The sequence below is a fragment of the Suricata suricatta genome, chromosome 16 (assembly GCF_006229205.1).
Source record: "Suricata suricatta isolate VVHF042 chromosome 16, meerkat_22Aug2017_6uvM2_HiC, whole genome shotgun sequence".
NCBI classification, from domain to species: Eukaryota; Metazoa; Chordata; class Mammalia; order Carnivora; family Herpestidae; genus Suricata; species Suricata suricatta.
In genome coordinates, this window is record NC_043715.1 from 49,121,124 (window position 1) to 49,136,940 (window position 15,817).

General features: G+C 55.0%; 1 protein-coding gene across 1 annotated transcript in view; it reads right to left on the reverse strand.

Annotated features, from left to right (window-relative positions):
• Window positions 1–15,811, reverse strand: part of NOVA2 (NOVA alternative splicing regulator 2) — a 25,249-nt gene extending 9,438 nt beyond the window's left edge. The window contains exons 1-3 of the mRNA XM_029924321.1: window positions 15,682–15,811; window positions 7,254–7,397; window positions 1,572–1,738 (exon numbers count right to left, since the gene is read on the reverse strand). Of these exons, the coding sequence (XP_029780181.1) occupies window positions 1,572–1,738; window positions 7,254–7,397; window positions 15,682–15,766 (396 nt within the window). The 5' untranslated portion in view covers window positions 15,767–15,811. The remainder of the gene's footprint in view (window positions 1–1,571; window positions 1,739–7,253; window positions 7,398–15,681) is intronic.
• Between the last annotated feature and the right edge of the window lie 6 nt (window positions 15,812–15,817).

A 15,817-nucleotide genomic window follows, 5' to 3' on the forward strand; every position in this document is an offset into this window, starting at 1 on the left:
ACACTAATCACTGCCCCTCAGTAGGTATCCTAATGAACCTCATTTTTCAGATAAGAAAAATTGAGGCATGGAGAAATCAAGTCACTTGTTCAAGGTCACACAGATAAGAAGTACATTATCAGAGTAAGATTCAACTCAACATCTGACTCCAGAGCCTGAGCCTTCAGCCTCATCTCTTTCATTTTTTGAAGCCCCCCCCCCCCCCCCCCCCCCCCCCCCGGTAATACGTAAGGAGAGGAAAAATCCTGGTTCTATAACCTTCCAATTCCACTATGTCAGAACGCCTGTGGATTAGGGGGTGGGGTGGGTGGAAGGATCAGGCGCAGATGGTGCTGACCCCATTTCCCTGCAACATGTGCAAACTCTTCGTGAACTTTGAGCCCTTTGAGGCCGCCACCAAGGCAGAGGGAAGAGCCAATAACCTCGCGACCTTGTAAACTGTGTGTAAACTGTGGCCTGCTGGTGCGAAGGGAATCGGGAGAGACCCGGCAGGGCCGCTTCAGCACCAAGGACAGCAGCCGCGCTCCAAGCCCAAAGCCTGGTCTTTTTTGGGAACGATCCGCTAGGCAGCATTCTTCCAGGGTTTTCCGCCCACCGTTTTCCCAGGAGCTTGGGGGAACTCAGGTCCGTGGTTTCTCCCATCTCAGGGCAACAAGAATTCCCAAGAATTCCAGACTCCTTTACCGAGGGTCTGTCTCTTGTCTTTGCTTCTAGGCAGACGTTAAGGAACTCTCATAAGTGGCCTGTCTTCCTGCCAGAGACTCTCTACCCTTTGCCTTGTCTGCGCAAGTATATGGGAGCGGGAGAAAGGGAGAGAAAACCGAGAGTGCGCACAGTTCCCTTCCCTTCCGCCTCCTACCCATCCAGGGCCACGCCGCCAGGGCCCCTGCTGCAAGCCCACCTGCCCGGTGAGCGCCGTGGTCATGGCAACCCGAAAGGCCGGGATAGTGATTGGTCTGCTCCCTGCCACGCCCCTACGCCACCGCTTCCCCGTAACTGAGGCAACCGAGAGGCACCGCCCTCCTCCTTTCATCCCTCCTAGAGAGAGAGCTGTGTAGGAGAGGGACCTGCCTTCTCCCTCGCTAGCGAAATACCATTTCTCCAAAATGGTGGCTACTCTCATACAATAACTAATGGAGAGAGGGAGTATGAAGTCATTTCTAAACTCTTCAGGATGTGGATGGGCTGTCACTAAAGCCACTTCCGGTGAGAACAGGAAGTGGGAGGCAGGTTGCTCTGGGAGACAATGGGACGAGGTGGAAGGAAGGAATGGGTCTAGAGAATCCCAGGAAGGAGGGATAAATTGCGGGGGTGGGGGTGGGGGTGGTCTGGGCCAAATTTCCCAAACCTTCACTCTCTTTCTGTGAATCAAGCCCACTCCAAGACGTTTGGTGTTTGGCATCCCTAGGCTGATTCCTTAAAAATACAACTAACTACTACCATGTATTTGATTGACAAACTTCTTATTGGCGTTATCCCATTGAACTCCCATGTAATACAGTGATATGGGAGAAGGGTCTTCTCCTGAACCTCACCGGCTTTACAGAAACCCAGTCTTTGCCCCTGCTGACCTGCTTGGCTCTGTCGGGGTTCATTGTGGTTTGGGGTTGAAGGATGTTGACCACTTCAGGCTTGGTCATTGCTTGTGGGATTTCTCGGACCTTCTCAGCAATAAAGCTGTGCACAGCATTCAAGGCCTCTGCTGTGCCCTGTACCAGGCATACTCGCTCTGTGGTTCCTGTTGAGTAAGGGAGACAGAGGGCACACTCATCAGACAGGAACAGGAAAACTCCTGGGAGACAGGTCCCACTTAATGGAAAGAGAAAACCAAGGTCCAGAAAGTGGACCTGACTGCGCCCAAGTCCCATGATAAGCAAGCCCGGGGAAGCTGGCATCCAGGGTTCTCAGGCCATGATAGGTAGCTGGAAAAGTGAGTGGAATGCCTTTGTATAATCTGCACTTAATGTCCCTCCCCCAAAACAAGCCCAGGGGGATGGAAGGATGATGCTTAAGTGCTTTGCGATGCCCACAGCAGCCCTGGGCAGAGGAGACAGGGCTCAGCTGCCTCTTCCCAGTCCTTGCCGGCTCCTCGTTGCTCTGGTAACCATTCACTCCCTCCCTCCAACTGTACCCCCCCCCAGAAGCCCAGAGCTCAGGCCTGCAATGGTTGCCACAGTAACTAGAACCCCCTTATCGGTCTGGCTGGCCGGGTCCTCAGCCCACCCCCAGGGGGACGAGGGACGAAGCCCCGTTGCCGTGGCAACCCCTGAAAGCCTGCAGCGAAGGCCTCTGGGCTTTTGGAGAGGATGGGGAAGGGCTGGGGGATGGGGGAGGCAGAGGAGAGGCCTGAGTGCTTGCCTGGACCCACCAGATGGAGGGCTGAAGCGTGGGGGAGGGCAAGGGTGTGGACAGGGGAGAATAGAGGCAACTCGTGGAAGGGCAGGGAATCAAGGATGGAGAAAGGAGGGTGGGGTGGATGCCTTTGCTGGACATCATCTAGATATTGGCTCTGGTTCTAATATAGGCATGCTGTGTGTGTGTGTGTGTGCGCGCGCGCGCGCGTGCGCGCACGCGCACACACACGCATGTGTACACCTCGGCAGGACTGGCTAAATTATCCTTATCTGTGTATGTGTGTAAGAGGAAAAGTGGGAGAGACAGCGTGACATAGTGAATCCAGTAAAGATACGGGCACTTGTGCACGGGAAAGACTTTGGATGTCATTGTGAAGTTCAAGGGTGGGTATACTATTTGTGAGACTGAGCTGCTGGTACATGAGAGTTTGAGAGACAGAAACAAAGACTCTCATGAAGCAGCGCTGAGGCTGTGTGATGAGTGTGTATCGCTTTGAGACTGGATATCAGTGCAAGCGTTGGCAAGAAAGAGACAAACTTCAGTGTTCAAAAGGCTAGGGGCGCCTGGGGGGCTCAGTCGGTAAAGTGTCCGACTTCGGCTCAGGTCATGATCTCGCGGTTCATGAGTTCAAGCTCCAAATGGGGCTCTGTGTTGACAGCTTGGAGCCTGGAGCCTGCTTCAGATTCTGTGTCCCCCTCTCTCTCTGCCTCTCCCCAGCTTGTGTTCTGTCTCTCTCTCAGAAATAAACATTTTTAAAAAGGCTACTTGTATGACTGGGGTGTGGTGTGTGTGTGTGTACGAGCCTCTGTAGAAGAGACAGACAGACAAGACTATGACTGATGTATATGTGAATGTGTATGTGAGAGAGAGAAAGAAGGACAGTGACAGGCAGACTCAAGTGTCAGTATGTGAGACTGGAGAGGACTGATGTGTCTGGTGTGTGTCTTGCTGTACACATTACAACTGGACAAAGGTGACTCTACTATGACTGGCCTGTGTGACAACTGTGAGTGCCCAGGGGAGCCGGGCGTGTTTGGTGTGTGGAACGGGTGTCTGTCTCTTTCCTGGGGAGGGACTCTGCTGGCAGGACCAGTTAGTTCCTTGGGTTTGTAAAAGGTGTGCCGGGCTTCATGTGTCCGAGTGTCTGGGACATCTGGGGGTGAATGTCTGGTGGCCTGTGGGTGCCCCAGGGCAGCACGATGGTGCTCCCACTCCGACCCCTTGCTTGCCGTGTCTCAGCCTGGCGTGTATCTGGGAGTCTCTCTCCACGCATCTGGGCGTCACTGTCGTGGGTCACTTGTACAGTTGACATCCCCCATCTCCTTTGGGCCGCCGTTCCTCACTTTTATTCCCCCCAGCCCCAGAACAATGGCTTCGTCTGAGCCAAGAGTGAGTCAGCGTGCAGGCTGCCTCCATCTGGGTGTAAATAGGAAAGGGTGTGGGTCAGGGTGGGAACTGGGGGGGGGGGAGGCGGGGCGGCCCTAGGGACAGCCTGGCTAACGTAGCTCCTCTCCATTTCTGCGTGGCTCTCTTCCAGCTCAGCAGTCTGTGACTTCCTACCCTCGTGGTTCTTAACAGGGGTCCCCAAGGACTTTGTTGGGGGAGGGGCTTGGTTAACCCCAGACAGAGTGTCCAGTAATGACAGCTGGTGCTACAAATACCAAGGATTAGGCACCAATCTGGGCACTTTGTATATATCTGTGCACTTAAAGTATGAGGTAGGCAATACTATTATTCTTGATTTACTGCTAGGATGCTGAGGCACAGAGAAGGTTTGGGATTTGTCCAAGTTCACCCAGCCAATAGTGAAAGGTCAGAGTTTTGAACGCAGGTGTCTGGCTTCAGAGTCTGGGCTTTTAACTACTGAGCCACCCTGTATTAAATATGGGGTGTGTGGAGAGAGAGAGAGAGAGAGAGAGAGAGAGAGAGAGAGAAGGAGAGAGAGAGAGTGTGTCTGTGTGTATTTTTGGAGAAAGGCATAAAATGATTACATTTTTGCAAAGAATGTGTATGGATGTACTAAGTTGTCACTTAAGATTTTGCACTTTAAGGCAAATACGTTATAAATCAATATATTTTTTTTATTTTTTAGAGAGAAAGACAGAGACCAAGTGTGAGTACGGAGGGGCAGAGAGAGAGAAGGAGATACAGAATTGGAAGCAGCTCCAGGCTCTGAGCTGTCAGCACAGAGCCCAACGGCGGGGCTCGAACTCACAGACCGCAAGATCATGACCTGAGCCAAAGTCAGATGCTTAACCGATTGAGCCACCTAGGTGCCCCAATATTTTTTTTTAAGTGTGTGTCTCTGTGCTTTTCTTCTAGGGACAGAGCTTTGGGCAAATGATCAAAATTAGAAGGTGTCTAGGGTATCTGAGTGGGTGCACAGAATGGCTTTGGGCAGGCTCCTGCTTTCTGGGTCTCAGTTCCTCCGTGTATGATCTGAAAGAATGAGTCTGGGGCTTAGAGTTTCCTGTACCAAGGAGGGGACACCCTTTGTGCTCTGCCCCTCCCTTGGGGTTAAAGGTCAGGTGGGTTTTTGTTTCAAGTGTAGGCACAAGTGCAGGGTGTATGTGATTGTGTGTGAACCCATAAGGCCTAGAGGGCCCGTGAGATGTTACCAATTGTCCTTTGTTATCTATTCCTGATGCTTCAGTCACAAGGAACCAACTACCCCTCCAGCCTTTGAACATGCTAGTTCATCTGCCCGGAGTACTCTTCCCTGCTTTTATCTAGCTCACTCATACTTATTGTCCTGGGCCCCTCCTCCAGGAAGCCCTTCTTGACCTTTCTAGGCTGGGTCAGGTGCCCTGGCTGGGCCGTCACCACCCTCTGGGCTTGCTGGGTCATTGCTGGGGTTCAGTCTGTCTTCCCCACTGGGCTGTGAGATCTGCGAGGGAAAGGGCGGGACATCTCAGTCACTGCCATGTCCTTATCTCTGTCCACACAGTAGGGGTTCAGAGAATGTGGGCTGAATACATTAATGAAAAGGGGTTAAGCAGGAGCAGAGGGAAATAAGGTCTTGAGCAGTAGCATCTTCATTTCTTATGTTCCTGTGGCTCGTGGAAAGTCCTAGGGGCAGGACTAGGATGTAGAGGGCCATGTCTTGCATCCCTGAGTCAAGAGCTGTCACACGTCATATGATCTAGAAATTCTATGTCAGCAATGGGTGTGTGTGTGTGTGTGTGTGTGTGTGTGTGTGTGTGTGTGCGTGCGCGCGCGTGCTGGCCACATGTCCTGGGGCTGGGGAGAGATCTGGCTCAAGTTGCTTGTTTGAATGGTATTTGGCCCAAAGGAACGAATGGCTGTCCCATCCTCTGGGGACCTCAGCTGCCTGGCCTGTGGGGTGTGCCACTGAGCTGGGAGGAGATGATGTGTCTCATGTCACAGAATGTGATTCAGGAGTAAGGAGCCAAGTGTCCCTGTATAAATGCCCCAAGTAAAGGCTGTTATCCGTATCTTGTGGGCCTAGGGGGGGTGTGGGGGAAACTGGGCCAGGGTGGAAGAGGAAAGCAGTGTGTGTGTGTGCACGCGTGTGTGCACACGCACACGCACCTGGCTCCCTGGACTGTTCTCTAAACCTCTTGCCAAAGCTGCTTAGTGAGATGGGAGGCAGGGTGGGTGGAGGGAGGAGAGAGAGAGAGAGACAGAGAGAGAGAGAGAGAGAGAGAGAGAGAGAGAGAGAATATGAATGTGTCCTGACCCTGGGCTGCAGCTCTGGTGTTTGACCTAAAAAATCCAAGGGGATTAAGGATGCACTGGAGCTAGCTCTGGACCAAAGATGCAATTCTGGGGGCCTTTCCTGGATTCCTAGATGTCGAAGCTCAGGCACTGGTCTTGGGAGGGAGAATTGAAGGGATGTGACATACACAGGGGGATTAGAATGAGGGGGGGAGGCCTTGAAAATTTTATGATTGTGGGAGAGAGAGAGCTGGAAGACAGGCAGAAAAGGGGCTGGGTTTGGAAAAAGGAAAGGAAAACCACAAAGGGGGCTGAGACTGAGAAGGAAACACAACAGGAGAGATGGGTGAGCAAAGGCAAGGGAAAATGAGGGGCAATCCCGCAGTGACCCCGCTGAGGGGTGCTACTAAATACTGGTTGAGTGGACAAGTGCCCGGAGGGAGTTAAGGAGCAAGAGGAAGAAAAACATGAGACCAGGAGATGTGGAGGGCAAGGAAGAGCTAGGGAGAGGGGTGGGAAGACAGGAAGTGGGGGGTGGGGAAGAGGAGGGAGGGAGAGAAGAGGAAAAGCAGAGACTGATCAATGGGAACAAGACAAGGGGATCCAAAGAGAATCAGTGAGAGGAAAGCAAAAAAGAGTGCAGGAGGAGCCCGAGAGAGGGCGGATAGGGATAGAGACTCAGAGAACGAGAGAGAGAGAGAGAGAGAGAGAGAGAGAGAGAGAGAGAGAGAGATAAGTCAGAAACAGAATGAGAAAGACATAGGATCAACGACACAGAGAAAACCAGCGAGCCTCAGACTGGGCAAGATGGGGTAACAGAGAAATCCAAAGGGAATGAGTGGGGGCAAAGAAGCAACGGGGGGCGTGCAACATGGTTGGCTGCCCCCACCAAGCCCCGGGGGACACCCCAACACCTGCCTCCCTGCCCACCCCCCTTCAGCAACTCCAACTGACCCAAAGGGGCAGGTGTGTGGGAAGGGGCACATCTGCCAGCACATCATGCAAATGAGCTCATGAATATGCAGCAGGTCCATTGTCTTGCCCTGCCCCCACCCCCATCTGCTCAGGCCTGGCCCCTGGGGCTGAGGGCAGCTCTATCCCCTTAGGAGGGGGAGGCGCCCCCCATTACTCTTACTGCCCAAGGGGCAGCCCTTCCCCCTCACCCAGGGCCCAGGTGGGAGGACAGGAGGCCAAGGGCAGAGTCCTGGGCCAGGGCTCACCCGGATAGAAGTCTTTGGACTTAGAGAGCTTGATGGTGGCTCCAGTCTCCTTCTGCAGCTGCACGATGGTCTGCCCACCCTTGCCGATGATGGAGCCGGCCGCGTAGCTGGGGATCAGCACCTTCAGGAAGTATTCGCCTTCCTCTGCATGAACACAGGGGGCAGGGGGAGGTGAGAGAATCAGGCAAGGGGTCTTGACCTTCAGCGCAGTGTGGGCATAAGGAAACCACTGGCATCACAGAAACATACAGGAGCCCTGACCATGAGAAGAGCGGTAGGGAAAATAACACAAATAATGTTCATTCATTCACTCACGCACTCATTCATTCATTCCGCAGAGTTCCCGAGCACCGGCTACCTCACGCTTGGCACTGTTTTGGTGAAACAGCCGGGAGGGAAACAGACTCCCTGATGTCACAGGCAAAGGGGGCAAATAAGACCGAAAGAGTTTTGGTGATTCAGCCAAGAGCTCACACAGCCACATTCTTCTGCCGGGGGGGGGGGGGGGGGGGGGGACAGACAGTATGTTTCATGTTGGATGGCAGTGAGCACCAAGAAAACAGAAAGGGGCAGAAAAAGGGGACAGGGAAAGCCCTCCCCAAGAATGTGGCATTCTGTTCACAAACCCTTCTACAGAACCTAGTACACGCTAGACTCTGTTCCAACTACCCTACAGATACCAGTTCTTTGAATTTCCACACCGATGCCATGAAAGAAGTACTTTGTAAAAGCCCATTTCACAGACGAGGAAACAAAGGTAAAATAATTGCCCCAGATCACAGAGCTAGGAGGTCGCAGTGCTGAGATTTGAACCCAACCTGGTTCTGGACCGTTGTGCTATATTGGCTCCAGGCTGTGGAGATGGGAAGGGAACCATGTGGCTCTGTGGGAGAGCAAGTGCAAAGGCCCTGGGGTAGGACTGTGCCTGAGTTGTCCAAGGGAAAGTGAGGCAGCCGTGGGGTTGAGGAAGAGATGGGGAGAGTGGAAGGAGGGAGGGAGAGGGAAGGCTGGGAGGGGTCATGGTAATGGTGGGCTGTTGAAGTTTGTGGACCACAGTGAGGTCTTTGGCTTTTGCTCCAAGTGAGATGGGAACCATGGGAAGGCTCTGAGCAGAGGAGGTGGTGGAAGGGGTGGGGGGAGGAGGGCTGGACTCCAAATATCTTCTCAACCTTTAATATAGACCCTGTGCTGTGCTGGGCGCTTTGCAAGCTTGACCTCAACCATTCCCTACAACTCCCAACGAGGTGGGTATAATAAGCTCCATTTTTATGTAGGAGGAAACTGAGGCACAGAGACAGCGAAGGCACTGGCCCAAGGTCAGCTGCTCACGGGCACCAAGACGGCCACTGGCTTGAGAGTCCAATGCCATTCGGCTTCATTCTTGCCCTCACTGGCTTAGCACCTTCCGATGCTGCTAGCTGAAGACCAACGCACGCGGACAGCCTCGAAGACCTACAGGCCGTGAGGTGGTGACAGTGGGACCGTGGCCCTTCTTTTGTACGGACCAATTTTCTTGGTCACGTGTAAAGCACTTTGTTAGTGCACTCAAGGCACGTGCCCACCCTCTCCTACCTTCTAACAAAACCGTTGCCCCTAAGTTCTCATAGGGTAGAAATTCTGGAGACTTCTCAGTATAAGATCCTCTGTGACTTGGCCCTGCACGTCTCACTTCTTTCCAGCATCGTATCCTCATCTTCCACTAGGTGCATCAGACCATCAGACAATAACTTTGTCTTTGGTCCTTAAATGCCCCCCCTACCTCAGGGCCTTTGCACATTCGCTTTGCTTGGAACTCCCCTTCCACAGTGAATTCGTCTTGTCCTTCAGGTCCTCACTCAAATGTAGCTTCTCCTTAGAAGCTTTCCTGGAACCCTGAGGAGGAGATGGGTCCCCTCTCCTTGTTTTATACCTTCAGAGCAGTATCACAGAAGTCCATGGCGGGTCATGTCACTGGAGCTCACCCTTGTGACCCAGGGACTTCCGTGGTGCCCAGCGTATAGTAGGCATGCAATAAACACTGGAGAAAGGACGGAGGAGCCAGGCTATTCTGCTTCCAAAGCTTAAGGTCTTAAAGCATCCCCCAGTGGTTTTTCAATGTTTTCTTTTAACCAAAGGAAACCTATTTTCAATGTCTCACATGAAACTCCAACACACAGAGCAGATAAAAGAGAAACTGTCCTGGTAAAAGTGGGGGCAGGGTGGGGCACTGGGAGCCCTGCCCATCTCTGCTTGGCCCCTCAAGACAGAAGGGTCTGAACTCCCCGATGCGTTAAGATGGGGGGATGGGGGTGAGGGTCTGGATGCGGCTTCCCAGGCGTGGGGAGGGGTTCAGAACGAAGGGCTGCCCTGAGCCCAAGGCAATCCTCTTAAACTTGCCTCATCAGACCATTAAACCTATTAGGTAATTAGCCCCCCAGAGTGCGTTCCCATCAATCATCCCGACCCCCCCTGAATTCACTTTCTTCTCTGGGCTCGCAGAGGTGGCTCCTTGCCTGACTCCGCCCCTAAGCCTGTCACAGGGAGGGGGACCACTTCTGCATCTCCGGAAGGCTCAGAAAGAGGGGAGGGCGTTCTCACAAGGACTCCACCCTCTTTTTCCTCCTTGGACTTCATTGCCTATCTTCTCCCGGGCCAGGGGCCTCGTCCCAAACCTCCCTCTTGAAGATGGAAGGTGTTCATCTCTCCTGAAGAAAACTGGCTCCCCCCACCCCCTTTCTCTTCCCTCTGTCTCACACTTCTCCAGGAATCTCCCTACGAAGCGGTAGAAACACCCCTAGACAGAGTGTGAAATTTCATCACCGACAGGTTGTGTGGCCTTGGGCCAGCCGCCTCACCTCTCTGAACCTCAGTTTTCTCATCAATAAAATGGGGACACTTAGGATGGTCTCGGGCATGTAGAGCACTTGAGAAATGTGAGCTATCGTCACCTCCATCACGATCATTAGTACGGATGTTAGGAACACAAGTCCTCACAGCATCTGGCCCAAATGGGGAGATGAGCCCCGAAGGTCTGAAGTTTTTGTTGGGTAATGGGGCTGTGGGGAGACCCTGCTTCCTTTATCGCCTCCCCCCAGGGGCTGCCCCAGACCTTTCTCTGCTTCTTGGAGGATGAATGAGCTCTCCCTGATGGAAGGAGCGCCCGCTGCCTTTCTCCGGCCGGCATCTCTCTGACGCCCTCTCTCTACTTCCTTCTCTCCTCCCTTCCTGTCCCCCAACAGATCCTTCCTGAGCACCCGCTCTGTGCCAGGCCTGGTTTTAGGTGCTGGTGACATAGCGCGGAACAAGAAGAAAGGTCCGTTTCCCTCAAGTCCATTCACTTTTAACATTTAAATGCATCTCTTTCAAGAGGACATTGGAAAATCATTGCTAATAATCAGATCAGAAGGTTGGTTACGATGTTCCCCCATAAAGCATATCCTAGGAACATACAATGATTTAAAAAAACTCAAAAACTGTGTCCACCTTAAACCAACTTAGGGGTTCTCCGGGCAGGGGGTGGGGGGTCGGAGGCCTGTCTCAGACTGACCTCAGGCCGGTCTCCTGTGGCGAGTGACCAGCTGGGACCCCCCCACCTGCAAAGCTCAGGGCAGGAGTCCCCAGTGTGGCCAACAGACACAATCCTCAGCATGTCCTTCCCGTGTGGGAGCATCCTTCCCTCCCATGTGGTCCCCGCCTACCCCGGGGAAAAAGCCAGGCCTCGATTTCCCAGCCTGCCTTGCAGCCGGGGGAGACACGGACTGTCCGCTGAACCCAGAGCCTCCCAGACCTCACCCGCTCCCACCCAGTCTGCACAGCCAAGGCTCTCCCCGCAGAAAAGGTCCCCCTTCTCCCGAAGTAGAGTCTGAATGCCAGAACTCCGCACCCACCTCCCTCCACCCCCCTCTTGGCGCTGCCCTTGGGATTCGGGAAGCTCCCTTGACCCATGACGGGGACCGAAGAACCAGAGATGCCAACTTCTGCTGTCCTGATGGTCTCCTCACACTACAGTCAAGCACTCGCCCCTTGAGAAGGGACTGTCTTCCTTCTTCCAGTCTCCCTGTAACTTTGGTTCAGACACACTTCTGGAGTTTTCCAGAGAGCAAACAATACCCCTCTGCCCTTATATAATGTTCATCTGGCCAAGATATTCGGGGTGCTGTGCTGAGGGCGGCACTTTTTAAGTGTCAGAGAGTTGACCCTGAGAGGTGGCTTTAAGTGGGGGGGGGGGGGTCATGAATGACAAAGGTGGAGCTGAAGAGGCGTTTTGTATGGTGTAGAGGCGTTTTCAGTGACAGCATGTCTGGGGGAGGGACTGAAGTCGGGGTGTGGCACTCAGGGTCCCTGCTCTGGTTTGGGGGTTGGGGACGGACGTGTGGGTGTGTTCCACAGAGCTCTGAGGTGGCTGGGCTGTGATGTTGATACTGTCATGGGAGTGCGTGGGGGTGTCATTGGTGAAGGGCAAGCCATGGTGGGGTGCAGCGTGGCAGGGGTGCCCGGGGGAGGGCCGGGACGTCAGGTGTGCAAAACCTCTCTGTGACCGACGGGGCTTGCCGTGCGTGTGAGAAACGCAGGACAACCACAGCATGGAGCGTGCTTCCCAGGGCCGCCACCGCCTCTGAGTTGTGGCACCGGCTCTGAGTGACAGGAAGGTGGATGAGTACCATTTCCCGGCCAGTGGGGTAGCCCGCACTGGTAACAATAGCCAGGCCGGGCTTACCATCTGTCAGGCCTTGTGCGCAGTGCTTCGCAGATATAATCCCATTTAACCCACACAGAGAGCCCCGGGAGGGGCGTTGGACCTGAGCTCGGGGCTCCCATTTTCCAGATGCGGAGACTGAGGCTAGGCATAGTGGAATATCTTGCCTCAGGCTCCCACACCCAGCACACTGCGGTGAGATGAACTTCCCTGGAGGGTCTCACGCTAGAGCTCTTGACCCTTGGTGACATTGTCTTTATGTTAAACAGCGAGGGATGCTGGGAGCAAGACATGGCTGTCTTAAGCTAGGTCGGGGCGTGACTGGGGTGTGTGCACGTGTGTATGTGAGGGGGGAGTTGCTGTTTCTGTCCGTATGGGGGTGACAGAGCTGGGAATACAGTCAGGAGTCTGCTATTCTAGTGACACTTCGAGTCCCATCTGTACCTGCGGTGGGGGGATGGCAGGTGACACTCTGTTACTACCCCAGCAGACTGCAGCCACTTGTTTCTCTGATGGGTTCCTCCCTGGAGTTTCCATCCAACCTCTTCACCCCAGTCCTCCTGTCCTTGGCGTCTGTCCCCCTCCCAGTGGCCTCTGTCAGTCACAGTGCGCAGACACCAGTGGTAACAGCCACTACCTCCCCTACCCGCCCCCAAGAATGGGCAGGTGGGCGCTGCGGGCAAGAACTCGATCGGCCCCATCGGCCACGACATGCTGTGACCCCCCCAGAGGACTCCCTCACCTCTCTGAGCCTCGGCTTCCTCACATGAAGACAGGGTTCACTACCGTGTCTATCCACAGAATGGAGCCAGTCTCCCGGGTTCAAACCCCAGCTCTGCCTCTTATTGGCTGACTGACCTTGGGCAAGCTACTTAACCTCTCTGTGCCTCAGTCTGTCATGTGGAAGAAGGGTAACATAACAGAATTGTAAGAATTAAGGATCGGGTCCGTGCCGAGCATTTCCCATGCTTCCTGGCACACCGCAGACCGTAGATGTTGGCCGTTATTATAATGTATTATTAAATATTATATCATAGGGTATTGGGAGAATTACATGAAATACCGCGTCTGAAGCAGCGAGCAGTAACATCGGTGGCGGTTACTACTATTATTGTCACGGTTATTGGGATTCCCCCACTTGCCAGGTTGGTCACTCTGTGGCTCAGAAGAGGGGTGACTGGCATCCCTCAGTCACGACAGTATTATTGGAAGGAACGCTCAATTTTGAGATGAAAATGCTGGACCCTCGCCCAACGCCACCCCCTAAGCGTTTCTGTCAACGGAGGGCTGTCCCTCTGCATCTCCGGGCCTCAGTTTCCCCACGGGTCAACCGGAGGGGAGGTGGAAGAGTCTGGAGGAGAGGGTCCCCAAGGGCTCATCCTAGATTCCCCGCTGCTGAGGGAGGCCGGATGCACAGCGGGTAAGCGCAGGAGCGCTGGGGCCCAGCTAGATGGGGGCTCCACCAACTTCCGAGCTGTGGAGCTGTGTGACTCGGGGCAAGTGGCTTCATTTCGCTGAGCCTGTTTTCCTCATGTGAAAAAGCAGCTCCAATTGGCTCCCCCAGAGGGCCGTATTTGGAAATTAACCCATATCTCAGAGCTGGGCTCGTGGTAGGTGCCAAGAACTTGGGCCTGACCGTCCTTGGCAGCGTCGCTATTGTTAGGCTGTGTGGCTCTGAGCCATCAGATTTGGAGCACCTCAGTCCCTTCAAAAGAAGGATGAGACCCCTTTCCCCCCAGGCCGGGCTGTCAGGTCGGGCTCTCCCCAAGGCTCTTCCCAGGACTGGGAATGGCCAGAGGCAGGAAGGAAGTTGGTTAGGACACATTCATGTGTGTGCTGGGAGTAGGGGGGGGGGACAGGAAGAAGGACAGGAAACTCCCTCTCACCCCTCCCCCAACTTCCCTTTCCTTCGATTTCTGCTGGACACCCCCTTCCAGGCAGCCAGGGGGTCCCCGATTCCTGTCCCTGTCCCACCTCGACAGGAGTGAGAGGGGGGCTGGAGCGGGAGGACAGAGAATGGAGGGGAGAAGGTTGGGAGGCCCTCACCCCACCCACTACGGTGCAGGATGGAGGGGGAGAGGGCACTCTGGCCCAGGACATCTCTCTCCCATCCGGAGGAAAAGGCCAGAGGAAGCAGATTTTGGCCAAGGTGACCGAGGGGAAGGGCTTGTCTGCTGTGGGGTCTCCCTCCATCCAGGGAGCTAATAGGCTGGGCTCTGAGGACTCCGAGAATCCCCACCTCCTTCCTGAGTCTCTGGCCAGAGTGCACACACCTAGAGTTATCAGCTTGTCTTTTATTCTTTGGTACACCTGCCTCCTCAGGTCACACGCACAGTGAGGGGCCCTCTGGTCTGTCTTCCACGCACACACCTTCTGTGTTGTCAAACACTCAGACCTCACACACAAACGCGCGCACGCACACAATCCCTTGTCTCTCTCACACACAGATCACTCTCACATTCCTAGTGTTACACACTCAACCATTTCACACACTCGCCCCCTGTGACCGCTATACACACACACATGCACACACACGAACACACACCCCTTCCCTTTCCTTAGCTTTTGAGTGTCACCTACACACGTTCCCTGTTCCCTGTCCCACAGGCACCCATCCCTCCCTCCCCTTGTTACACACCCTCGTGCGGTTCACCCACAGCGCCCCAGCCTCTCCCGTCATACGCCCACCTTCCCTTGTCGCACACGCCCCCTCTGATGTCACCGTTGCACACCTCCATGTGTCACACCCAGCCACAGCCTCTTTGGAGTCACACCCACACCCTTTTCTTGTCACATACCCTCACCAGCTTCTCCTGGTCCCACCCCACCCCAGACACGCCTGTGTCACACACACGGAACTGCCTTCCTTCATCCACACAGCCTCTCCTGGCTCACACCCGAAGCTGGCCCATTCAGCTTCCCCCACACGCCCCCTTGCATGTCACACACACCCTCTCACTCATGTGTCACACGGCCACAGCCCCCTCTAGGGTGACGTGCATACACTCTCCCTTGCCACACATACCCCTTTGAAAGTCTCAAACACAGAGCCCCTCATCCCAGCCCGCCTCTCACACCCATACACACACCTTCTTTCATGTCATATCCGTGATCCCTAATGTCACACATCCAGGCCTCACAGGGCCCACGGGCACCCATACACACAAACACACACACCTGCCCCAGCCACACATTCTCCCACCTGGGTTTACACACCCACCCATTTCTCCATTTCACCCAACACACCCACCCAGCTTGTCCCCACGCACAATCCCGCCCATGGCCCACTCATGCCTCCTTCTGGGACAACCCTTGCTCAGGACATCCCCAGGGAGGGAGGCTGGGAAGCTCCGGGTCCACAGGCCTCCTCTACTCCTTCCCCTCCCCCCTGCCAGGACACGCCAGCCAGGGAACACCCCTGCCCCGAAAGGGTCACATCACACACCTCTCAAGGACACAGAGACACCCGCCCCGGAGAGACCCACGCCCCCCATCCTTTGCGCCCCCCAAGGACACTTACCACCCCCTCCCCCCCACCCCTTTTCATCGCAGACAAAGCTCTCAGCCCAGGGCAGCGGCGAGAGGGGGAGGGGGTCCGGCCCCCTCCCCAACGCCCCTCTCAGCTCCCGGGTCTGGGGAGGGGCGCCCTTCCCCTCCCCGGAGCCCTTGCACCTGCCGCGGCGGGGGGAGGAGGATGGAGAAAGGCGAGGCCCCCTGCCCGCTCCGCCACGCCGAGCCGCAACCCTTTCTCACCTCCGGTGTTGCTGCGCTTGGTGCAGACCACCTCGGGGGGCGTTTCGAGGGGCCTCTTGCGGGAATCCGGGGCCTCGGGCTCCATGGGGGGGGCCTGGGGCGGCGGCTGCTGCGGCGGCTGCGGCGGCGGCGACGG